General features: G+C 39.9%; 1 protein-coding gene across 1 annotated transcript in view; it reads left to right on the top strand.

Annotated features, from left to right (window-relative positions):
- The first annotated feature begins 6 nt into the window (after positions 1–6).
- Positions 7–27,346, top strand: part of LOC119430390 (zinc finger protein 850) — a 31,772-nt gene continuing 4,432 nt past the window's right edge. The window contains exons 1-8 of the mRNA XM_037697794.1: positions 7–70; positions 5,664–6,946; positions 9,015–9,201; positions 15,098–15,976; positions 17,228–17,416; positions 18,664–18,745; positions 18,890–19,048; positions 19,187–20,411. Coding sequence (XP_037553722.1) covers positions 5,696–6,946; positions 9,015–9,201; positions 15,098–15,976; positions 17,228–17,416; positions 18,664–18,745; positions 18,890–19,048; positions 19,187–20,411 — 3,972 coding nt within the window. The 5' untranslated portion in view covers positions 7–70; positions 5,664–5,695. The remainder of the gene's footprint in view (positions 71–5,663; positions 6,947–9,014; positions 9,202–15,097; positions 15,977–17,227; positions 17,417–18,663; positions 18,746–18,889; positions 19,049–19,186; positions 20,412–27,346) is intronic.

Raw genomic sequence — 27,346 nt, 5'->3', positions numbered from 1 at the left:
GTGATCGATCGTCAGCGCAGACTGCTGGACATCAGCTGGAAACCTCAAATAAACCTAAACAGAATAATAGGTAGGAGCTGCAGCGACCAAAGACACGGTCAGGAAAGTTTTGTTGGATGCATTTGCAGCTGCAAGTGTTTATTTCTGAAGGTTCAAGACACAGCTGAGTCGACAATAGTCAAAACTTTAAAACATTAACCCCTAATAATATCAATCAATCAATCAATTTATTCACTCGATTTAAAAAAAAGATAATCAGTTTACAAACACATTCTCTGACAACACGAGTGAAGAGGGAGCAGGAAGAAGAAAATCTTGTAATAATATAATATAATGTGATGCTAGAGACAAAAATAAAAATATTAGTTTAAGCCGATTGTCACTGACAATGATGAAGTCTCATTGATCAGACATAATTCACTCACACACAATACAAAGTGTCAACTGTAAAGTCATTTTCCGTATCTGACTGTACAAGTCAAGAATACATTTGACATCCCCCACATTTAGCCAACCCAATTAAGATAAAAACTTTCTTGATCCCGCAGGAAATCGTTGTGCCGGGGTTTCCATACAAAGGAACATGCACAATTGAAGCAAAACAAAATAGAAGTCCACTTGTTTTTGTTTTTAAACTTTTTTGGATTTACCATGTCCAGGATGACTGAGAATCTACACCATCAACATTCTCAAAGAATTACACAAGGTATAAAAATAAAAGAATATAACATTAATGGAGAGGTATACCGTACTTTCCGCCCTACACGTCACACCGCCCTATAAGTCGCATCAGTCCAAATATGTCTAATAAAGTGGAAAAAAATTTTAAGAACTTGAACATAGTTCTCTGCATTAATGGTGCCTTTCCAGACATGCAAGCTGCCCATGCCACAAGCGCTCATGCAACCCCATACCATCAGTGATGCAGGCTTCTGAACGGAGCGTTGATAACAACTTGGGCTATCCTTGTCCTCTCTGGTCCGGATGACATGGCGTCCCAGTGTTCTATAAAGAACTTCAAATCGTGACTCATCTGACCACAGAACAGTCTTCCATTTTGCCACACTCCATTTTAAATGACCCCTGGCCCAGTGCAAACGTCTGAGCTTATGGAGCTTGCTTAGAAATGGCTTCCTCTTTGCACTGTAGAGTTTCAGCTGGCAACGGCGGATGGCACGGTGGATTGTGTTCACTGACGATGCTTTCTGGAAGTATTCCTGAGCCCATTCTGTTATTTCCTTGACAGTGGCATTCCTGTTTGAGGTGCAGTGACGTTTAAGGGCCCGGAGATCACGAGCATCCAGTAGAGTTTTACGGCCTTGACCCTTACGCAGAGCGATTGTTCCAGATTCTCTGAATCTTTTGATGATGTTTTGCACGGTTGATGATGAGAACTTAAAAGTCTTTGCTATTTTACGCTGGGTAACACCATTCTAGTATTGCTGCACTATCTTTCTGTGCAACAATGGTGGAATTGGTGATCCTCTTACCATCTTGGCTTCTGAGAGACACTGACACTCTGAGAAGCTCTTTTTATACCCAATCATGTTGTCAATTGACCTAATTAGGGTTAATTGGTCTTCCAGCTCTTTGTTATATGCTCAATTTCCTTTTTCCAGCCACTTATTGCTACTTGTCCCAACTTTTTTGGGATTTGTTGACATTGTGAAATTTTGAATCAACATATTTTTCCTTTAAAATGTTACATTTACTCAGATTAAACTTTTGATCTGTCATCTATGTTATATTACGAATAAAATATTGACATTTGCCATCTCCACATCATTGCATTCAGTTTTTATTCACACTTTATTTAGTGTCCCAACTTTTTTGGAATCCGGTTTATAAAATCATATTTCAGGGCCGCCTTCATCTCTATCCTAATTATCGCTGTGACTTCAGATTTAATTGAAGCTAGAGTGTCTTGACTTCAGAGCCGACTCAATCATCTTTCCAAAGCCCAGCGAGGGCGGGGTTGACGCACCTTCTCCTGCAGCACTGCGGTCCAAGGCTGCAGCTGTGTCAAAAGGCTGCGTGGACATAGACCCAGTTGTCTTTAATTTTTAGGCCATATTATTCATTCAACCTTTATTTAGACAGATAAATCATATTGAGCCTTGAAGACCATTTACAAATGAGCTCTGCTTAGACAGACAAAAAGTAGTAAAACTGAAACACGTAAAAATTGGAGGCAAAAAAAATTCCTATTAAACTTTTTCTTCTTGACTGAGAAGAAAAATTAATATAAAAAAAACCACCTCACACATAAAACACATAGTGACATAGACATTCTGCGCGGGGGTGGGGGGTTGATGAGAGCGGTGAGCAATGTTCAAGGATGCACTCGAGGACACTGTAAGAGTTCTGATAAGGATGTAATTATCAACCAGTTCCCTCCGCTGAGATCCGTAAGCATTCTCAAGTCATGTCGGGGAATGGCCAAGGACAACGCCTGTGGGAATCCAAGAATCCTAAAATGATGACACAGTGTTTATTCAACTGGTTTCCTCTGTTATCAGTTGGAAATTCCTTTATGGTAGGGGGAGGGTGTGGGGCAGAGCATCAGATTACATGCTCTCCAGGCAAATTCAGATAAGATGGCCTTCAAGGCTAACTGGGGGAGCCAAATTCAGATAAACACACAGTTGTTTTGGGGACAGGCAGAACTTAATGATGTCTACCTTGAGTTTGTGTTGGTCCACTCGGGTTCTGAAATGTCCAAATTATGTGGCCACACCAAAAGAACATGCTTGAGTAAAATCCCCAAGATCTGATCCATTCTGCCAAAAGCATTTGCGTCTGGGTACTCAAGGCACGAACCAAGCCATCATAAGGCAAGCAGCATAATCGGGTCCAAATTTGCTGCTGACCTTTTCCTTGTTTGTAGATAAACCAGCGACCAGCCGAATCCAAAAAGCAAGAACCAGTTATCATAAATCCAATTATAAATGCGTCCTTAAAATCCACAAATGGCAGCAGAGATAGGCACATCAAGTCTTCCAAGTTGATGGGATATCCAGCTGCGTGTGTGCCAACAGGGCAAATCGGCTTGCCTAAAGCCTATCTTCTCTTCGAAGAAATGTTATCAATTGTGTTGAGGGACCAACTGATCAAATCAAGTCCATAATTATGGTTCGGAAGCTATGTAGAGAGAGGCTCAAAAGCAGTTTCACAGACAGACAGACAGAGCAGCAAAGCAAAGCGGAGAGAGAGGGGGAGAAGCGCCTGACCTCGGCAAGAGCAAGTGGTGAAGTTGAATCAGTCCTGTGACAATGCTGATCTCAGAGGAAGAATCCAATGCGGAGGCAGCAATAATATAACTATAGAAGGCAGCTTTTCAAGCAGCGCTGATGGGAGCCTGGCAGAACGCAGCTTATCAAACCGCAGTCATCTTTCCCCCAGAAAATTCATAGCTTTGAGTATTCCTTTTTTTTTTTTTTTTAAACAATTCTGGGGGTGCATTCCCCCAGACCCCCATAGGACTGCCTCAGTCCACAGATGCATGGACTACGTGTAATCAATCAATCAATCAATCAATATAACTTCATTGTCCATAACATTTCATGAAATGGAGATTTATCTTTGACATTTGGCTCATACATACGAAACAATACAAGTAAAAAATGCCATAAAACTTTAATAAGCTTTGCTAACCCAATAAAACTAATTCTTAAATACATCCATCCATCCATTATCTTTTACCCGCTTCTTCCATTTTGGGTCATGGGGGTTGCTGATGCCCATGTCCAGCAATCACTGTGCAAGGGGTGGGGTACACCCTGGACAGGTCGCAAGTCCATTCTTCTTAAATACATGATACATTAAAAACATGATACATTAAAAACATGTCCAATTATAGGGGCATCATTCTCCTTAGCCTTCCTGGCAAGGTCTATTCAGGGGGAGAAGCAAGTCCAATCGTTGGTCAAACCTCAGATTCAGGAGAAACAATGCGTGTTCCATCCTGGCCATGGAACACTGGACTAGCTCTTTACCCTTACTAGGGTCCGTGAGGGGTCATGGGAGTTTGCCCATGTGTCTACATGTGTTTTGTGGACTTGGAGAAGGCTTTTGATCATGTTCCTCAGGGTACACTGTTGGGGGTGCTTTGTGAGTATGGGATTGGGGGCCCATTGCTATGGGTTGTTCAGTCCTTATACAAGCAGTGCGAGAGTTTGGTTCGTATTGCCGGTAGTAAGTTGGACCCCTTCAGGGTGGGAGTTGGACTCCGCCAGGCTCATTGTTGTCACAGATTTTGTTCATAACTTTTATCGACAGAATTTCTCAGTGCAGCCAGGGGGCAGAGGGTTTTTGGTTCGGTGGCCTCAGGATTTCATCTCTGCTCTTTGCAGATGATGAGGTCCTGTTGGTGTCATTGTGCCGTGATCTTCAGCTCTCACTGGAGCGGTTCGCAGCAGACTGTGAATCAACTGGGATTAGAATCAGCACCTCCAAATCTGAGGCCATGGTCCTCAGTCGGAAAAGGGTGGATTGCTCTTTTCAGGTCGAGGGTGAGGATCTGCCTCAAGTGGAGGAGTTCAAGTATCTTGGGCTTTTGTTCACAAGTGAGGGAAGAATGGAACATTCAATTCAATTTGGTTTATTTATATAGTGCCATATCACAACAAAGTTGTCTCAGGGCACTTTACAGAAACATTCACATACAAAGAAAAGCCAATTAGTAAAGTTCTCTAGCTTAGAGATAGGGTGAGAAGTTCAGTTATCCGGGAGAGACTCTGAGTAGAACCGCTGTTCCTCCACATCAAGAGGAGCCAGTTGAGGTGGATCAGGCATCTGCTAAGGATTCTCCCTGGGTGCCTCCCTATGGAGGTATTTCGAGCATGTCCGACTCAGAGGAAACCCCAGGGAAGACCCAGGACACACTGGAGAGACCACGTCTTTCGGTTGTCCTGGGAACACCTTGGAGTCCTCTCAGAAGAGCTGGAAGAGGTGGCTGTGAAAATAGATTTCTGGACCTCCCTGCTCAAGCTGCTGGCCCCACGACCTGACTTTGGAACAAGCGGAAGAAGGATGTATGGATGGATTTTATGAGAAGGCCCATTTTGGGGCCCAAAGGTATTGAGTCTATATCATTTTGAAGAGACCTCACTTGTTAAAAGCAAAACTTAAATTTGAATGTTTTTGTGTCATTGATCCTCCAGCACCTCCTGGCCAGAAACTTAGGGGAAACACCGATATTTAATAAAATAGCATTTGATTTGATTAAGAAAGTGATATGCACATAATGGGGCAGCATGAGAGTTAAAAAAATTGTGGCATTAAATGTTTTGATGTTCAAAATTTAAAATATTCTGCGCTCAGCCACACAATCAAAAGAGAGGGAATAAAGAGCAACGCAATTAAAACACAAATTTTGTTTTGTTTCAACTTTACTGCATTATTGATAATAATTCAATGAGTTATAAACAAGAAACACAACACTTCATTTTTCTTTCTTCTGCCACCAAATTTTCTGCTTCAGTTTTTCAATCTCAGAACAGATGGACAGTATCCCAGCAGGTTTTTAGGAAAGGTGTGGTCCAAGTACAGTATCACCTCAAGCTTAAACTTTCAAACCATCTGTGAACTAATAAAAAAATAAAAGTGAAGTATGATTAACTACAGTAACAATAATCAGTACTTTCCTTTGTCTGTCTGTGCAGCAATCCCACAGCATCATACCTCGAATGAGGAAATGATTCTCACTGAGAAGCAGCTCTGTAACCAGGAGAGGAACACTAGTTTGGACCAAGAAGAATCAGAACCTTCACAGATGATGAAGTACTATGAGTATCCCAATTTTCCACACAATCAAGAGAAACAGGGGGCACCAGAACCTCCCAAGGATGAACCAGAATTTCTAGAGATAAAGGAGGAGCCGGAGGCTGAAATCTTTTTGATAACTCCTGTTTATAATGAAAGAAACCAGTGGGAACTGGAACCAAACTCCAGGGACCAACTCCTTTCACAAAGCTCTCCTACAGTGAAGAACCAAGATCAGGAAAGAGGCAGGAATGTAGACCCAGGATCCTGCAGAGATGAAGAGCCGAAACAAAATAAGAGAAATCTACAAACAGAAGGTTATGGTGACAATCTGGACAGTCCAAACGTAAAGATAAACAAAAAAACACCTTTGTGTATGACGTGTGGAAAACAATTCAGAGATAAACATAATTTAACAGTTCACATGAGAAGTCACACGGGTGAGAAGCCATTCTCATGTCAAGCCTGTGGAAAAAATTTCAACTACAAAAGTGTTTTGACTACTCACATGAGAACTCACACAGGTGAGAGGCCTTTCTCATGTGAGACCTGTGGGAAAAATTTCAATTACAAAAGTGTTTTGATTACTCACAAGACAACTCACACAGATGAGAAGCCTTTCTCATGTGTGACCTGTGGAAAAAGCTTTAATGAAAAAAAAAGTTTTAAATACCACATGAGAACTCACACAGGTGAGAGGCCTTTCTCGTGTCTGACCTGTGGAAAAAGTTGTAGTGATGAACAAAGTTTGAAAAACCATATGACAACGCACACAGGTGAGAGGCCTTTCTCATGTGAGACCTGTGGAAAAAGTTACAGTGAAAAAAAACGTTTTCAATACCACATGAGAACTCACACAGTTGAGAGGCCTTTCTCATGTCAGATCTGTGGAAAAGGTTTCAACTACAAAAGTGTTTTGATTACTCACTTGAGAACTCACACAGGTGAGAGGCCCTTTTCATGTCAGACCTGTGGAAAAAGTTTTAACTACAAAAGTGTTTTGATGACTCACATGATTACTCACACAGGTGAGAGGCCTTTCTCATGTCAGACTTGTGGGAAAAGTTTCAACTATAAAAGTTCTTTGATTTCTCACATAATAACTCACACAGGTGAGAAGCCTTTCTCATGTGATACCTGTGGAAAAAATTACAGTGATAGAACAAGTTTCAAAAACCACATGGCAACTCACACCGAATAAAAGCTTTTTACCTTGTGGAAAAGTTACAGGGAAAACAAAATAAACACCACATGAGAATTCGGGTAAAAAACTGTTCTCCTGTCAGTCCAGTGGACAAAGATTTATTCAAAAAATGTATTTCTATCAGACACACGAGAAGGTGTAATCTTGTGAATCTTGGAACTTTCTCAGACTTTGGAGAGTGACAAAACTCAGAGTTGACGAGTTGGAGTCAGAAGTTCATCATTACACTGTAGTCATAAATCACCAGTGGGAAAGGTTTGTCTGAAAGGTAAAACAAGAATAAAACTGTTTTGTTGAAAAAAATTACAATTAAATGAATTTAAAGAATCTTCTTGTTTCTCCAAACTGAGTTCACTTTTGTCTGCTTGGGAGTGTTTCAGAAAATATTAAACTTATAGGTAATAATTTTCATGTCAGAAACCACTTTAACAAATCAAATCCTAATTTATTAACTTTCTTTGTTTTCTGTAACATAAAAGGCAGCTGTAAACTGTATATGTAATGTGTATTTATATATTTGTTTAATTCTAATAGTTTTCTTCCTGTAAATTATTTTGCACATTCCAAATCTACTCAAATGCGTAGGCTTGTGAAGTATAAAGTATTTTAAATTTCACTTCTGTACCTGCCTTTGGTCACATCTGTAGGGTTTTTAGATGACCACTAATGAGTCTTTACGACTAATTAAAACTGAGGAAGAAATTCTAGATTTGGTTCTTGAAATTCAGTTGCAGTTATGCTGGTTACATTGGTTGACTTTTCACAGATGGAAGATGATAATTATTTAAACAATTAAAATAAATTGCCTAAATGTTGAATTTTTACTTGTAGGGACAAAAGAAAATATGAAAATGTTGTATTTTCCTATGTTCATTAGTGAATTTTTTTAACTGTTAAATGTTTTTTCTTTTGAATATGTTTAGTATCAGAAAGAAATAAAGACCCATTTGTTGGAAAATGACAGTGTTTTCTCTTTGTTCCTCCTGTAAGTGATAAGATCCAGCAGGAAATTATTGTGCAAGTCATGCCAAAGGAACATAAACAAGGACTTGAGATATATAAAAATAAGAAAATATAAAATTACCAACAATTAAGGTCCAAAACAGGTCAGGTGCAGACAGAAACAATTAAAGTGTTTATTGTAGTACAGGGTTTTTTTTGTTGTCCTATGTGTAGAAAAGGGGAGGAGTTGAAAAGTTTGATAGCCACAGGGAGGAAGGACTTCCCGTGGCGTTCTGTGGAGCACCTCAGTGGTCTCGGTCTACGACTGAAGGTGCTGTGTGAAGTGTGGCATGCAGCGGGGATGATGTGTTGTTCAGGACCTGGAGCAGTTTCCTCTGCATTCTCTGCTCAGACACCTCTGTCAGAGACTGCAGGTCCACTCCCAGAACTGAGCCAGCTCTCCTGATGAGTTTATCGAGTCTGTTGGCATCAGCATTCTTCACCCTGCTGCCCCAGCACACCACAACAGTAACAAGTTTTTATTAACAAGCTGCAGATAAATAAGCTGTTAAGATGTGAAATCAGATATGCAAGGATTTTTTTTAATTGGGAGCAAATGGTGGGAATTAAGGGTCTTGCTCAGGGGCCCAGACTGGGGGGAATGAGGGTGGATGCAGGTGTGGGTGTTTCACTTTTTCCACCCACATTTGGATGTTGACGGTACCGGGAGTTGGGCCCGTGACTTTCTGATCACAGGCCCATCTTCTCTAACCTCTGCTCCACCACTCCCTAAAGAGGTTAAGGTTCCATATTTTTTCGTTTAAATTAGTCAGCTGCAGATAAATTAAGTGGTTAAAATGTAAAATCAGGTGGAAGAGGATTTTTTTAAAGTAGTTAAATTTAGTGCCAATTTGCAACTATTAATTGTTTTTCACTTCATTTATTTATTTTTGTCACATTCCGTCCTCCAATCCTTGAGGGCGAAAAAAAATATGCAGTTTCTGCCGGAGCTTCACTGTGTGACACCAGCGGAAGTCAACAAGGCGCTAGCAGCGTTAGCATCGTTAGCTCTGTGTTTGTTTATGTGTGTGAGGTGAATGTTTGAGTGTGTGCAGCAACAATGTCTTCAGTTCAGTCTCTGAGAGAGTTTATCAGCGAGCGACTAACTGCTGCTGCTGAAGAAATATTCACAGAGTTTGAAAAAACCATCGTCCGGTACGAGGAAGAGATCGATCGTCAGCGCAGACTGCTGGACATCAGCTGGAAACCTCACACACACCTGCACACAACAGGTAGGAGCTGCAGCTGCAGGGACATCAAGACACGGTCAGGAAAGTTTTGTTGGATGCAGTTTGCAGCTGAAAGTGTTTATTTCTGAGGGTTCAAGACACAGCTGAGTCAAAAACGTGGTCAAAAACCATTACCCCCATAATAATGTGTTGCTAGAGACAAAAATTAAAAGATAAATTTTAACTGATCCACCTGTTGAATTATCACTGACAATGTGAGGATGATGAAGTCTCATTGCTCAGACATAATTTACACACGCACACCCATTGAAATGCCATCAACGCGTTCTGCTTCCTTCCTAAGGTAGATAACTTTACCAGAGTCTTGCCAGAGTCTTAACTGGAGTTACTGGGAGAGATCATATCTCTCCAGTTTTAGCTTCTCTCCATTGGCTCCCTGTCAAGCCCAGAGTTAAATTCAAAATCTTACTTCTAACCTACAAAGCTCTCAACAACCTAGTTCCATCTCCATCTTATATTTGAGATCTTCTTGTTCATATGTTCCTAACAGAGCACTTCACTCTCAGACTGCAGGTTTACTTGTGGTTCCTAGAGTTTCTAAAAGCAGAATGTGAGGAAGATCTTCCAGTTCTCAGGCTCCTCTCTTGTGGAACCAACTTCCAGTTTCTGTCCATGAGGCTTTCCTTATTTGATAAATCCTATAGTTAGGGTCGGCTTGTCATGCTGCTATAGACTTAGACTACTAGAGGACAAACTGACCTCATTTCCTTTAATGAACTGTTAAAATTGAATAGTTTTCATTTGATACTATTTCTATCTTAACATGTGATTCTTGACCTGCCATTGTGTATCTATTCCTACCAAACCCAGCCGGTGGAAGCAGATGGTCCTCTTGTCCTGATCCTGGTCCTGCTAAAGGTTTCTTCCTCATGAGGGAGTTTTTCTTTCCACTGTCGCCTTCATGCTTGTTCAAGATGAGAGTTCAGTGATGGAGTTAAACTCAAAGCTGCTCCTCAGATAAATAATGTTCAATTATTATTTTATAGATGAATGTTTCTGTTCAATTATTATTTTATAGATGAATGTTTCTGTTAAATTATTATTTTATAGATGAATGTTTCTGTTAAATTATTATTTTATACATGGATGTTTCTGTTAAATTATTATTTTATACATGAATGTTTCTGTTAAATTATTATTTTATACATGAATGTTTCTGTTCAGTCCCTGAGACGACTTCTGTTGTGACTTGGAGCTTTACAAATAAACTGAATTGAAATGGAATTTGAAATTGAATTAGCAGCACGGTGGCGCAAGTGGTAGAGCTGCTGCCTCTCAGCGAGAAGGTTGCCGGTTCAAATCCCGGTCCGTGGGCCTTTCTGGATGGAGTTTGCATGTTCTCTCCGTGTATGCGTGCGTGGGTTTTCTCCGGGTTCTCCGGTTTCCTCCCACAGACCAAAAACATGCACTGATGTGCATTCATGTTCAAACAGTAAATATACTGTAACAAGTAGAGCTGGGCGATATCTCGATATTTTAAAAGTATTAATATAATTTTTTTTTTGCGATATAAGATGAGACTATTTCGATATAAAGCAATATTATACAGGGAGGAAAACAAGTATTTGAACATGCTGCGACTTTGCAAGTTCTCCCACTTAGAAATCATGGAGGGTCTGAACTTTTCATCTTAGGTGCATGTCCACTGTGAGAAACATAATCTAAATTTAAAAAATCCAGAAATCAAAATGTATGATTTTTAAAAATAATTTATTTGTGTGTTACTGCTGCGAATACGTATTTGAACACCTGCTAATCAGCAACAATTCTAGTCCTCAAAGACCTGTTAGTCCGCCTCTAAAGAATCCACCTCCACTTATTATTGTAAATTAGAAGCACCTGTCTGAGGTGGTTAGCTGCATAAAGACACCTGTCCACCCCACACAATCAGTAAGGGTACATTCACACTAGCCCTGTTTAGTCCGCTTTTATCGAACTCTAGCTCGTTTTCCTAGAAAGTCCGGTTCGTTTAGGGAGGTGTGAACGCGCTATCGAACTCTGTCACGGAACAAAAAGGTGAACTCTGGCCCGGGCTAAAACCTAGGTCTGGGTCCGGTAGAAGCGAACTCCAGCACGGTTCGAGTGCAGTGTGAATGTAAACAGACCGGACCCGCTCCACAGGACAAACAAACACACATTTCTCTGACCTCATATGGAGCCGTCAGCTGCCTTGTGTAGAAAAACAATATTCTCCGTGGTCTTCTGTCTCATCTTCTGCTCATGCTAAGTCCATTTTTGAAAAATGACAAAATATAACTCCTAAAACTGCTAAAACTTGATGCCACTTCGTTTTTATTTTTATTTACAGAAGAAGAAGAAGACGTGTCTTCAGAGGTTTTTGTGTCGTTTCTTTCAGTAGTTCTTGGTGCAGCGCCCCCACAGGCGAGCGGGAGAACAGGTTGGTTCAACAGGTTGACTCGACTGCACAGTGCAGCATGAATGCAAACGCACCAGCTCAAATGTAACAAAAGGTCATGAATATTGGTCCCGAACCGAGTCTACTGGACTATCAGGTGTGAAAACGACCTAAGACTCCAACTACTAACATGGCTAAGAGCAAAGAGCTGTCCAAATACACCAGAGACAAAACTGTAGACCTCCACAAGGCTGGAAAGGACTACGGGGCAACTGCCAAGCAGCTTGGTGAAAAAAGATCAACTGTTGGAGCAACTATTAGAAAATGGAAGAAGCTAAACATGACTGTCAATCTCCCTCGGACTGGGGCTCCATGCAAGATCTCATCTCGTGGCGTATCAGTGATCCCAAGAAAGGTGAGGAATCAGCCCAGAACTACACGGAGGAGCTGGTCCATGACCTGAAGAGAGCTGGCACCACTGTTTCCATGGTTACTGTGGGTAATACACTAAGACGTCATAGTTTAAATCATGCATGGCACGGAAGGTTCCCCTGCTTAAATCGTGGCGTATCAGTGATCCCAAGAAAGGTGAGGAATCAGCCCAGAACTACACGGAGGAGCTGGTCCATGACCTGAAGAGAGCTGGCACCACTGTTTCCATGGTTACTGTGGGTAATACACTAAGACGTCATAGTTTAAATCATGCATGGCACGGAAGGTTCCCCTGCTTAAATCAGCACACGTCCAGGCCCATCTTAAGTTTGACCATGACCATTTGGATGATCCAGAGGAGTCATGGGAGAAAGTTATTTGGTCACATCTATAGAGTTTTTTTTATTTCACGTCGAGTATTCATGGTGACGTCATTACGTAACATGATCCGCACCGGGCGCGGGTTACAAAATGGTTTCCACCCAGCAGATAGACGGAGCGGAGCAGGCCCAGTCTTGGCAAATGGGTAGAAATGCATCAATAGTCTGGAAATATTTAGCTAAAGATGAATCTTCTGGTTCAACTACCGTAAGGAAACAGAAAATTAATCAACTTCCTGACTGTTTGGAGCTCGTTGTAAACCGGTGTTGCACCATATTCTGTGGCCACCATATATTGTGACCGTAGGGGGCAGTGTTGCATGCACTGTTGCAGGTCACAGAATATGGTGTAACACCAGGTCCAATCGACCGAACCAGAACCAGCTTCCTCTGACCTTGTTTCACAAACAAAAAGCAAAAAATATTAATCTCTAAACCTATAAAAACCTATACAAATATTAATCTCTAAAACTAAACCTAATGCATAGCACAGCTGGCGGTGGTGCAGGGTGGTCGACCCCCCCCCCCACTGTTTTTAGTTTTGTTTTTTACGTGCTGCATGTTTCTTTCACTTTTGCAGCTTAATAATAAAAACTAATAGTGTAGTTTTTCCTGTGACTTATTTGCAGTGTGATAAATGGAGCATATTATACTCTCCCAATGTTTTGTTGGTCTTTTTTTGTAAATAATGACTTTTTTGCAGTTTTATTTATTTATTTTTGCATCTTTTAGATCCTATGATGTCGTCAAGTACTCGGGTTCTACTCGAGTTTTATTATGTTAATGTCGAGGTTAAAAATTATGTAGTCGTTCAACCCCTAGTACCATCCCAAAAACACCATCCCTACTGTGAAGCATGGGGGTGGAAGCATCATGCTTTGGGGGTGTTTTTCTGTACATGGGACAGGACGACTGCACTGTATTAAGGAGAGGATGACCGGGGCCATGTAGTGAGAGATTCTGGAGAGCAACCTCCTTCCCTCAGAGCATTGAAGATGGGTCGTGGCTGGGTCTTCCAACATGACAATGACCCGAAGCTCACAGCCAGGAGAACCAAGGAGTGGCTCCATAAGAAGCATATCAAGGTTCTGGAGTGGCCCAGCCAGTCTCCAGACCTAAACCCTATAGAAAATCTTTGGAGGGAGCTCAAACTCCGTGTTTCTCAGTGACAGACCAGAAACCTGGTGATCTAGAGAAGATCTGTGGAGGAATGGACCAAAATCTCTGCTGCAGTGAACCTGGTGAAGAACTACAGGAAACATCTGACCTCTGTCACTGCAAACAAAGACTACTGTACCAAATATTAACTTTGATGTTCACAGGTGTTCAAATTTTTATCTGCAGCAGTAACACACAAATAAATTATTAAAAAATGATGCATTGTGATTTTTGAAATTTTTTTTTTTAGATGATGTCTCTCATAGTGGACATGCAGCTAAGATGAAAATTTCAAACCCTCCATGATTTCTAAGTGGGAGAACTTGCAAAGTCGCTGCGTGTTCAAATACTGATTTTCCTCCCTGTACTTGACAATCCACCTGCTCTTCTTTCTCCCACACGGCCCCCTCCTTCTCCCTCCTTGAATACAAACACACAGACCCTCAGTCGCACCCCCCCACCCCTCGCTGCTTCCTTCTTCTCCAGGAGGTGTGCGGGAGATGTTTAGCACAAGAAAACATGGGAGATATGAAGAGCAGCTTAGCTGCTGATGAACAATGGCTGTTCTTTCAGAGATGGTTTGGATTTAATTTGTCAGATGAGCAGCAGAAAAATGTTTTCTGTAGACAATGCCAAAAACAAGTCCCGAATCCTGATAAAAGGTCAGCACCACAAATCTTTTTCCCTATTTAAAACGGCGTGTAAGTGGTGTGTGAAGCTGCAGGTCAGATAGAACGTGTCAAAACTCATTTAGCCATGCTGTGCCTGAGAGGAAAAGCATGACATTAATAAAGCAGCAGCTTATCGTATTGCTAAAGACACGGTCCTTACCTTAGCGGCTAACAAGACGGCTAAAGTTAGCTGTCTTGTTAGCCGCTAAGGACAGTCTCTTTAGTGATACGATTAGCTGCTGCTTTATTAAATGGATGCTACCTCCTTTCACTGTGACTTGAAAACACAGCCTCCTCCTCCTCCCTCGTTGAATACAAGCAGCCCCTCACTGCTGCTTCACACATGCTTACTAACGTGAAGACGGCACAGCTGAATAAGATTATTATTTAATATATGTAAATAAATGTCTAAAAAAAAAACTAATTAAATAATTCATTTTTAGATGTTTTTTTTTATAGTTACAGCTGTTGTTAATAAATGTGGCTGTGTGACAAGTGGGACAAAGATTTGACTCAAATATTTTTTTATGGAAAGAAAAAAAAATTGAGATATATATATCGTATATCGCCATTTTTCTAAAATATCGAGATATTAATTACTGCATTACTGATAATAATTCATCAATTATTAAAAACAAGAAACACGACCCTTCGTTTTCTTTCATTTCTTCAGACACCAAATTTTCAGCTTCACTTTTCCAATCTCAGAACATACGGACAGTATCCCAGAAGGTTTTAGGAAAGTGTGGTCTAAGTTCCTACCAAGCTGTGATCACCTTAAGCTACAACTTTCAAACCATCTTTGAATTAATTAAACAATTAAAGTGAAGTATGAATTCATAAAATAAAAATAATCAGTAATATCCTTTGTCTGTCTCCAGAACTCCCACAGCATATCTTCAAGGAGGAAAAGATTGTCACTGAGCAGCAGCTCTGTAACCAGGAGAGGAACACCAGTTTGGACCAAGAAGAACCAGAACCTTCACAGATGAAAGATGTTCATGAAGATCTTGAACCCCCACAGATGAAAGGGAACCAAAAAGAAGCAGAACCTCCACAAATAAAAGAGGAACAAGAAGAACCAGAACCTCCACAGATGATGAAGTACCATGAGGATCCAAAATTTCCACACAATCACAATAAACAGGGGGCACCAGAACCTCCCAAGAATGAACCGGAATCTCTAGAGATAAAAGATGAGCCAGAGACTGAAACCTGTATGGTAACTCCTGATTTTAATGAAAGAAACCACTGGGAACTGGAACCAAACGGGGACCAACTCTTTTCACAAAACTCTCCTAAAGTGGGGAACCAAGATCAGGAAAGAAGCAAGAATGTAGAGCCAGGATCCTGCGGAGCTGAAGAGCCGAAACAAAATAAGAGCAGTTCACAAACCAGAGGTCACAGTGACAGTGTAGACCACACAAAAAAGCATTTTTTGTGTATGACTTGTGGGAAATTTTTTTGTAAGAAATATAGTTTAACTGTTCACATGAGAACTCACACAGGTGAGAAACCTTTCTCATGTCAGACCTGTGGAACTAGTTTTAGTCAGAAAAAAAATTTATTTACACACCTGTTAACTCACACAGGTGAGAGGCCCTTCTCATGTCAGACTTGTGGAAAAAGTTTTATTACCAACACTGTTTTGAAGACTCACATGAAAACTCACACACGTGTGAACCCTTTCTCATGTCAGACTTGTGGAAAAAGTTTTATTAGTGAAATTGGTTTGTTAACCCACACAAGAACTCACACTGGTGAGAAACCTTTCTCATGTCAAACCTGTGGGAAACGTTTTTTTTGTAAAAGTGGTTTGACTTCTCACATCAGAAGTCACACAGGTGAGAGGCCATTTTTTGTCAGACCTGGGAAAAAAGCTTCATCATGAAACTGTTTTTATTCAAAACATTACTCATAGGTGAAATGCCTATCTCATGCCAAAGTTTAAGAACATTTTTGGCTAAGAATGTTTTAATTGTGTTCATGAGAACTCATGAGTTAGAAAGTGTCATCTTGGAAATAATGTAACTTTCTTAGACTTGGGATACACTACAACTATGAGTTAAGAAGTTGGAGTCTGTAGTTCATCATTAAACTGTCATCTAAAACACCAGAAGGAAAGGTTTGTCTGGAAAGTAAAACAAAAAGAAAACTGTTGCTTTAAATTAAATAAATGAATAAGCAGAGTTTACTCAGATTTAGAAAACGTTGTAATCTCTCTTTTAGACTGTGGCACTGTGGGTAATGTAGTTGATTTGTTTAAGAATGTAGGATGCACCACAGGCTTGTTCTTCAACCTGAAATTCCTCTAAATATTTGTGATATTCCAGCAAAAATAAAAACTGATTTCATAAGTAGTCCTTAAAAACCCAATAATTAATTCTCGAAAATGTACTTTATGAGCTTGTGATGTGTAAAAGTTTTCTAAATTTTACTTCTCCCACATGTAAATCTGTAAAGTTTTGGACCATAACCACTAAATGCTTATTAAGACTAATTGAAACACATTTTATTTCCAATTTTTGGATTTAGAAATTCAGTTACACCAGGTAAGCAGGGTGGATATTGCAAGCGAAAGATGTTTGCAAATGTTCAAAGACTAACTCTTGTATTTACAATACTTATAGGGATTAAAGAAGACAAATGTTTTGTATTTGCCCATATTCATGACAGATTTTTTACAACAGTTATATGTTTTAGTTTTGTTTTGAATATAAAGTATTATCAGAAATTGAAATAAAGAGCCAGTTGCTGAAAAATGTGTTGTCTCTTTTAATCTACAAGCTGCAGATAACTAAGCTGTTAAGGTGTGGAATCAGATATAACAGCCATGCAAGTTTTATTTTTTATTTTTTTGGTCAACTAATTACTATGCCAGCTCGTATAATTAAATCGTGTTTCCATTTCGAAGGCGAAGCCGGAGCTTTATAGTGTGACACCGGCGGAAGTCAACAAGGCGCTAGCAGTGTTAGCATCGTTAGCTCTGTGTGTGTGAGAGGTGAATGTTTGAGTGTGTGCAGCAACAATGTCTTCAGTTCAGTCTCTGAGAGAGTTTATCAGCGAGCGACTAACTGCTGCTGCTGAAGAAATATTCACAGAGTTTGAAAAAACCATCGTCCGGTACGAGGAGGTGATCGATCGTCAGCGCAGACTGCTGGACATCAGCTGGAAACCTCACACACACCTGCACACGACAGGTAGGAGCTGCAGCGACTTCAAGACACGGTCAGGAAAGTTTTATTGGATGCAGTTTACAGAAGAAAGTCTTTATTTATGAAGGTTTAGGACAGCTGAGTCGAAAATAGTCAAAACATTAACCCCAAAATAATATACTGCTAAAGACAAAAACAAAAAGATCAATTTTAATTGATCCACCTGTTGAATTCTCACTGACAATGTGAGGATGACGACGTCTCATTGATCAGACATAATTTACACACATTAGAACGCAGTCAACGCGTTCTGCTTCCTTCCTAAGGTAGATAACTTTACTAATCGGTATTGATAATGGATGGGAATGTTTCTGTTCAGTGCCCTGAGATAACTTCTGTTGTGACTTGGTGTTATATAAATAAACTGAATCGAAATTGAATTACAAAGTGTCAGCTGTAAAGTCAGTTTCCGTATCTGACTACAAGTCAAGTATACATTATAACATCCCCCACATTTAGCTGCTAGGTAACTAAAATACATGTACAATGTAGATCTTTTGGTCCTTGCACCTTGACAGCACTACTGCAGGGTGCCAGGTTTCCTTCTCTTTGTTTAGGAAAGTTACATGTTGACTAGGGTGAAGTGGGGTTAATTCTCGACTGCTGCCACGATCATGATGGTTTTATTTCATATTCAGCTCTCTCTCTCTCTGCCACCTGTAGTCTATGTTCATCTTGGCCAGGTTCTGTGTGGCTAGGCAACAGGGTGGTCACAGGACTTCCAAAGATCTGCTCTGATGGGGATGGAAGTTGATTCTCAAGACTTGATGCCCAACCCTTCCTCTGACTAGTTTCCCTCCTTGTGGTCTTCGACAACGAGGAGGGAAACTAGTCTTCGTTATGAAATTCAACATTTTGATGTTCAAAACTGAAAAAATCCAGTGGTCTGCCACACAATCAAAAGGTAGGGAATAAAGATTAACACAATTAAATCATATTTTTGTTTCAACTTTACTGCATTACTCATAATAATGCAATCAGTTAAAAACAAGAAACATGATCCTTCATTTTCCTTTCTTCTGCCACCAAATTTTCAGCTTCAGTTTTCCAATCTCAGAACAGACGCGTGGTATCCCAGAAGGTTTTAGGAAAGGTGTGGTCTCAGTACCTGCCAAGCTGTGATCACCTCAAGCTGCAACTTTCAAACCATCTTTGAATTAATAAAAAAAAATAAAGTGAAGTATGATTTACTTCAGTAATGATAATCAGTACTTTCCTTTGTCTGTCTGCAGAACTCCCACAGCATATTTGGAAGGAGGAAAAGATTCTCACTGAGCAGCAGCTCTGTAACCAGGACAGGAACACCAGTTTGGACCAAGAGAAACCAGAATCTCCACAGATGAAAGAGGGTCATAAAGAACCAGAATCTCTACATTTGAAGGGTTACCTTAAAGAACCCAAACCTCCACAGATGAAAAGGGACCAAGAAGAACCAGAACCCCCACAGATGAAAGATTGTCATGAAGAACTTGAACCCCCACAGATGAAAGGGGACCAAAAAGAAGCACAACCTCCAAACATAAAAGAGGACCAAGAAGAACCAGAACCTCCACAGGTGAAAGAGGACCAAGAAGAAGCAGAACCCCAAAAAACAAAAGAGGACCATGAAACACCAGAATCTTCACAGATGATCAAGTACCATGAGGATCTCAAATTACCACACAATCAAGAGAAACAGGGGACACCAGAACCTCCCAAGGATGAACCAGAATTTTTAGAGATAAAAGAGGAGCCAGAGACTGAAACCTGTATGGTAACTCCTGATTTTAATGAAAGAAACCACTGGGAATTGGAACCAAACAGGGACCAACTCCTTTCACAAAACTCTCCTAAAGTGGAGAGCAAAGATCAGGAAAGAAGCAGGAATGTAGAGCCAGGATCCTGCAGAGATGAAGAGCTCAAACAAAATCAGAGCAGTTCACAAACCAGAGGTCACGGTGACCGTGTAGACCACACAAAAAAGCCTTTTTTGTGTATGACTTGTGGAAAAAAATTCTGTGCAAAATATAGTTTAACTGTTCACATGAGAACTCACACAGGCGAGAATCTTTTCTCTTGTCAGACTTGTGGGAAAACTTTTAATTATAAGAGAGTTTTAAATACTCACATGAGAACTCACACAGGTGAGAAGCCTTTCTCATGTCAGACTTGTGGGAAAAGTTTTAATCAAAAAAGTAATTTTTTTAGACACATGAGAACTCACACAAGTGAGAAGCCTTTCTCATGTCAGACCTGTGGAACTAGTTTTAGTCAGAAAACAAAATTATTTACACACATGTTAACCCACACAGGTGAGAAGCCTTTCTCCTGTCAGAGCTGTGGAAAATGTTTTATGAGAAAAAGGATTTTAAATACTCACATTTTATCTCACACGGGGGAGAAGCCTTTCTCATGTCAGACTTGTGGAAAACGTTTTTTTTCCAAAAATGTTTTGGATAAGCACACCAGAACTCACGCAGGTGAGAAGCCATTTTCGTGTCAGATCTGCGGAAGAAGTTTTATTTTTAGGTGTGTTTTGAATAATCACATGAAAAGGCACACAGTTGAGAAGCCTTTCTCATGCCAAATATGTGGAAAATGTTACAGAGATAAACCCAGTTTTAAAAACCACATGACAACTCACACAGGCGATAAGCCTTTCTTATGTCATACCTGTGGAAAAACATACAGTGATTCAACCAGTTTTAAATACCACATGGCAACTCACACAGGTGAGAGGCCCTTCTCCTGTCAGACTTGTGGAAAAAGTTTTATTACCAACACTGTTTTGAAGACTCACATGAAAACTCACACACGTGGGAAGCCTTTCTCATGTCAGACCTGTGGAAAAAGTTATACTAGTGAAAGTGGTTTGTTAACTCACACGAGAACTCACACAGGTGAGAAACCTTTCTCATGTCAAACCTGTGGAAAACATTTTTTTTGTAAAAGTGGTTTGACTACTCACATCAGAAGTCACACAGGTGAGAGACCGTTTTTTGTCCGACCTGGGAAAAAAGCTTCATTATGAAACTGTTTTTGATTCAACACATTACTCATAGGTGAAAGGCCCATCTCATGCCAAAGTTTAATAATATTTTGGCTAAGAATGTGTTTTAATTGTATGCATGAGAACTCATATGAGTTAGAAAGTGTCATCTTGTAAATAGTGCAACTTTCTCAGACTTGGGATACACTAAAGCAATGAGTTAAGAAGTTGGAGTCTGTAGTTCATCATTAAACTGTTGTCCTAAAACACCAGAGGGAAAGTTTTGTCTGGAAAGTAAAACAAAAAGAAAATTTGCTTAAAGTTAAATTTATAAATTAGCAGAGTTTACTCAGATGTAGAAAATGTTGTAATCTCTCTTTTAGACTGTGGCACTGTGGGTAATATAGTTGATTTGTTTAAGAATGTAGGATGCACCATAGGATTGCTGAGGTGGAAAGAGTGTCAGATAGGGTGATTTGTCTGAAGGTACAAGTAGAAGGTCTGATGCTAAATGTTCAGTGGTTATTCTCCACAGGTTGGATGTGACGTGGAGGAGAAAGATACATGTTGGAAGGATCTGGATGAAAAAGTGTCATGGAGAGTATTCCCAGGGAGGAGGGAGTGGTGATCGGAGCAGACCTGAATTGACATGTTGGTGAAGGAAACAGAGGGGACGAAGAAGTGATGGGTAGGTTTGGTGTCAAGGAAAGAAACCAGGAAGGACAGATAGTGGTGGATTTTGGATTTTACTCTGGGTGGTAAGAAAAAGCTTCCAAATTACTGGACTACTACAGCAACAGTAATTAGAAAGACAGGTAGGAAGGTACTTGATGTGTCATCTGGACAGAGAATGGATGATAAGAAAACCTGGTGGTGGATTTTTCATTAAACCTTTATTTATACAGGTAAATCCCATTGAGCCTTGAGGACTAATTTACAAGAGAGACCTGATTTCAACAAAGAATGATGACAACAATGGACAACAGTGACAACAATAGACAGTTATAAAAAGGCATACAGATTTTTATTTTTTACAAATAAGATGGCAAAAAAGTAACAAAAACAGCTAGATTATAAGGCAAATGTAGAAAACTAAAAACAGGAACATGTCTGCATTGGTCCCTGCCAGGAGTCCAACAGATTCTTAAAGCCACTTAGAGAGGTCAAAGGTCGAGAGCTTCAGGTCTTTTTGTAAGATATTCCAGGAAACAGGAGCGGAGTAGGAGAAGGCCCTTTTGCCAACTTCAGTCCACACTGAGGGAACACTGCAGGTAATGATGTCCTGAGAGCACACGCTGTAGCTGCACTAACGCAGAGACATGTAGGAGGATATGTATGAAGTGTAGTATAGTATATATGGGAATAGTGACGTGCAGGATGCTATTCAAAAAAAGGGGTTAGCCAAGAAGAAATATGACCATGAGAGGACGGAAGAGAGGAGATAGGAATATAAGGAGATGCAATGTAGAGCAAAGAGGGACGTGGCAAAGGCAAAGCAGATGGTGTATGGTGAGTTGTATGGGAGGCTGGAGACTAAAGAGGGCAAGAAAGACTTACAGATTAGCGAGACAGAGGGATCAGGCAGGAAAGGATGTGCAGTTGGTTAGGCTTGTTAAAGATAGGAATGGTAATGTTCGAACAAGTGAGGAGAGTGTGACGGGAAGATGGAAGGAGTAATTTGAGGAGCTAATAAATGAAGAGAATGAAAGAGAAAGAAGCGGTCATAGAAACTGTGGACCAGGAAGTGGGAAAGATTAGTGAGGGTGAAGTTCTGAAAATAATGAAGAAAGGGAAGGCAGTAGGACCTGTTGACATACCAGTGGAGGTTTGGAAACATCTTGGAGAGATGGCAGTGAGGTTTTTGACTCAAATATTCAATGGCGTATTTGAGGGTGAGAAAATGCCTGAGGATTGGAGAAGCGTGTTGTTGCCCATTTTTAAGAACAAGGGTGATTTACAGAGTTGTTGCAACTACAGGGGAATTAAGTTGATGAGCCACACGATGAAAATCTGGGAGAGAGTTGTGGAAGTAAGACTTAGACGAGAGGTGACTATATGTGAGCAGCAGTATGGTTTCATGCCAAGAAAGAGCACCACAGATGCCATCTTTGATTTCAGGATGCTGATGCTGGACCTTGACCTCTCTAAGTGGCTTTAAGAATCTGTTGGACTCATGGCAGGGACCAATGCAGACATGTTCCTGTTTTTAGTTTTCTACATTCGCCTTAGAATCTAGCTGGTTTGTTTTGTTTTTTGTTTTGTTACCTTTTCCTTTTAGCCATCCTATTTGTAAAAAAAAAAAAAAAAAAAAACCTGCAGTATGACTTTTTATAACTGTTTATTGTTGTTGCTGTTGTCCATTGTTGTCATCATTCTTTGTTGAAATCAGGTCTCTCTTATAAATGAGTCCTCGAGGCTCAATGGGATTTACCTGTCTAAATAAAGGTTGATTGATTGATGGAGAAGTACAGAGAGGGTCAGAAAGAACTCCATTGTGTCTTTGTGGATTTAGAAAAAGCATATGACAGAGTGCTGAGGGAGGAGGTGTGGTGCTGAATGAGGAAATCTGGAGTGGCAGAGAAGTATGTTAGACTGGTACAGGACATGTATGAGGACAGGACAGCAGGACAGTAGTGAGATGTGCTGTAGGAGTGACAGATAGCTTCAAGGTGGAGGTGGGAGTGCATCAAGGATCGGCTCTGAGCCTCTTCTTGTTTGCTCTGGTGATGGACCGACTAACAGATGAGGTCAAACAGCAATCCCCATGGACTATGATGTTTGTGGATGACATTGTGATCTGTAGTGGGAACAGGTGGAAGAGAACTTGGAGAAGTGGATGTATGTAAAACAGAATACATGTGTGTGAATGAGAGGGAGGAGGTGGAACAGTGAGACTACAAAGAGCAGAGGTCACAAAGGTGCAGGACTTCAAGGACTTGGGGTCCACTGTCCAGGAAAATGGGGAGTGTGGTAAAGGTGAAGAAGAGAGTCCAGGCAGGATGGAGTGGATGGAGAAAATTTTCAGGAGTGATTTGTGACAAAAGGGTGTCAGCAAAGGTCAAAGGAAAAGTTTACAAATTAGAAAATAGTTGTGAGACCAGCTGTGTTGTATCATCTGGAGACAGAGACATGGACAAAAAGACAGGAGACAGAACTGGAAGTGGTGGAAATCAAGATGTTGAGGTTCTCCTTAGGAGTGACAAGGCTGGATAAGATTAGGAATGAGATCATCAGAGGTACAGCACAGGTTGAACAACTGGGAGATAAAGTTAGAGAAACCAGACTGAGATGGTGTGGACGTGTCCAGAGGAGGGACAGTGGTTTGGACCTGTCCAGAGGAGGGACAGTGGGTACACTGGTAAAAGGATGTTAGAAATGCAGTTGCCAGGAAAAAGACCAAGAAAGACCAAAGAGGAGATATGTGGATACAGTTTAAGAGGACATGGAGGTAGTTGGAGTGAGGACAGAGTGAGATGGAGGAGGATGACTCACTGTGGAGACCCCTGGAGAGGGAAAAGCCTTAAAGAAGAAGTAGATAGAAACCACGGGGTTATATGTTTATATGCATTAGTGGTGGGCAGTTCCATTAACATTTCATAATGGTATTCATGTGTTTCAATATATTTCAGAGATTTCAAATATAATTTGAATTCAGATTTAAAAAAACGTTAAAAACTGGGGATGATCTTAGCACTCTCTGTTTATGAATAAAGAATTTTGCCAGACAAAATATCAGATTACAACCCAGTTCCATTTTTTTGGTTTTTCAATAATACTCCAAATGTTCCCATATCTCTGGAAATAGATTCAGGAAGTGCAATTTTCAGTGTGATCCATCTTTCTAAGTGATTCCAAAATATTCTGGTTTTGATGCATTCAAAGAAGATATGGTCTATTGTTTCTATATCCTGTTCACAGAATGAGCATTTATTGTCATCAATATTATTCATTCATTCAAGATATATACATCACTATTAAAAATCAATATTAAAACGATTTCTTAGTAGCTCTTTGGAGGGGTAAACTGCATTTAAAATTTTAAAGTGTGTTGCTTTAGCTTTTGGTTGTATGGGGAGTTTGAAATATAGAGTTCATAACATTTCTATTGATTTTTTTGTCAAATTTGCAAAGTATGTTATTTTTATTTATTTTCCCAGGGAATAAGGTTTAATTCAGACAGCTTCTAATTGTGTAGTTGTTGAATTTTTTCGTCAGTAAATTATATTCCATTAATAGATAGTGGGTAATTGTGGGGTTATATGATGATATGCTATTATATTTTGAGTCTGATTAATAAATTGTTTTGGTAATGCTTTAAGTAATCTGGTGAATTCAACTTTTGGGGGATAGAATTTATACTTTGCACAGAATTGTTCATAGTTTAACATGTAACCATGAGTGTCCATTAAGTGTACAACAGACCAAATGTTCTTCTCCATCCAATCTTTATAAAATAATGACTTATTGTGATATAGCATGAATCTGTTATTCCATATGAGAGTGGAGTGTGGTGAGTACTTATGTACGTTGAGCATTTTCCAGTATAACACTTGTTTATGGAACTCTGATAATTTGATGGACAGTTTATTGAAATCAGCTAGAAGTAGTAGTTTTAGACCACCTGTTTTGTTAAATATATAATTATGAACACCATACCAAAGTGATTCAGAATTTTTGATCCATGATTTCAACCATTTAATCTTAAGGGTTCCGCTGAGGCACTCAAAGTCAATTACTTTCAGACCACCATCTCTATTTGACCTTTTCTCAGGTATTATGGTCTGTTTCTCCAAATGAAGTTCATGTTCATCTGATTGGTAGTCTTAATTAAGATATTTGGGACAGCGATGCTGCAAGTAGTTTAAGTTAATCTAGACAAACTTTTCATTTTTGATAAGTGAATTTGCCTAATATAGAAAGGTCTCGTTGGAGCCGTAAGTTAAGTTTGGATTTACTTTCTTTGATTTTGTTTTCAATTGTTAGAGTTGATTCTTGGTTTTTGGTTATAACAATTCCTAAGTATTTAATTTCAGATTTAATCGGAATACTAGATATTTCTTTTAGGGATGTCTCATGAATGGCTAGAAGTTCACTTTTTTTTAAATTTAGTGTTAGCCCTGAGGCCTCTGAAAATAATTTTATTATAAGATGTCTAACTTCTCAATGTCTGCACAGTTTTTTTTAGAAAGACTGCTAACATTTCTGCAGCTAAAATAAAAAGATATGGGGAGATGGGACATCCTTGAGGAATACCGACATTAATGTTAAATCTAGCTGTGGTGCTTTTAGGTAGCATTACACAACTACTGATGTTTTGATATAGACCTCTTATTAAATTAATAAATTTTTCTCCAAATCCTAAACATTCAAGAATTGAAAATAAAAATATTTGTTCCACAGATTCAAAGGCTTTGTAAAAGTCTAAGAAAAGAATAATACCATGGTCCTGGATCATCTCCCTACATTCAGTCAGGTCCATCACCAGTCTAATATTGTGGATTGATCTTTTAAGAAACCAGATTGTGATTCTGCAATAACCTTTGAGATTCCAGTTTGGAGACGCATGGTAAAGATGTAGGTTAGTAATTTATAATCTGAATTTCTGAGTGTAATAGGTCTTCTATTCTCAATAGCTCTTGGGTCCTTATCTAGTTTGGGGGTAGATATAATAATTCCTTGTCTCATCGTCGGAGGTAGAGTATAATTTTTAAAAACATTGTGCAGCTTCTGCCAGAGCATTACGATGTGACACCCGCAGAAGTCAAGGTGCTAGCATCGCCATCGTTAGCACATTTAGCACTCTTCCTGTTATCCAACATTTTTCAGTCATGTCATCTGAACAGTTTCTTTTTTTGTGCTGAAACGTTTCGCCTTCGATCCGGAAGGCTTCATCAGTCAAGGAAACACACAACAAAACTGATTCTTCTCCCATCAGCTTACTCCAAAGTGGAACAAACCAGTTCTGCTTGTGATAAGATGGTCTCTTTGGTATGCCCCTCCTCCATTGCCGGCCCTCTTTTTTGTTGACAGTCTTGTTGAAAACAACAAAGTCCATGCTCAATAATCCAGGTATACAATCCAACATTTTTCAGTCAGGTCATCTGGACAGTTTCTTTTTTTTTTGTGTGCTGAAACGTTTCGCCTTCGGTCCGGAAGGCTTCATCAGTCAAGGATGTTGTTGTTGTTTTCAACCAGTTTGACAAGACTGTCAACAAGGAAGAGGGCCGGCAATGGAGGAGGGGGCCAGTGTTGCCAGGTGTACGATAATTATCGTATTTGTGCGACAATTTTGCCCGCTGTACGATTTACGATCAATAATCCCAAAAAAGGCCAAATATACGATCATTTGATCATTCCGTGAATGTGTGGTTGTAATCAGTTGTCATCAGCCTCTCGCAACTGTCTGTCTGAGTTTTTTTGTGAACCCTGAAGGCATCTGTGTCTGCAAACAAAATGTTACCTACGAGTGACGTGTTTGCGTTTGCCTGAGAACAACGGCCGTGATTAGATGAATAGTCCGCTGCGCCCACCCCATGAGTGAGGAAAAGACAAAAAGAAAAGAAGAAGAAGCAGAGCCGGTCTGGAAGCAGACCCAACATTACTATAGTGCATTAATAGATTTATTTTGGTTATGACGGGTGTACGATAATTTCCCTCAAAATACGATAATTTTATGTCTCTAGTACGATAATCCTACATTTCACACCTGGCAACACTGGAGGGAGCGTACCAAAGAGACCATCTTATCACAAGCAGAACTGGTTTGTTCCACTTTGGAGTAATCAATCAACCTTTATTTATACAGGTAAATCCCATTGAGCCTCGAGGACTCATTTACAAGAGAGACCTGATTTCAACAAAGAAAGATGACAACAATGGACAACAGCAACAACAATAAGCAGTTATAAAAACTCATACTACTGTTTTTTTTTTTTTTTTTTTTTTTT

Source organism: Nematolebias whitei, chromosome 3 (assembly GCF_014905685.2).
Source record: "Nematolebias whitei isolate Nwh7 chromosome 3, NemWhi1, whole genome shotgun sequence".
NCBI classification, from domain to species: Eukaryota; Metazoa; Chordata; class Actinopteri; order Cyprinodontiformes; family Rivulidae; genus Nematolebias; species Nematolebias whitei.
Note: the sequence above shows the minus strand (reverse complement) of the source record. Positions and strands in the feature narration are given on the sequence as shown.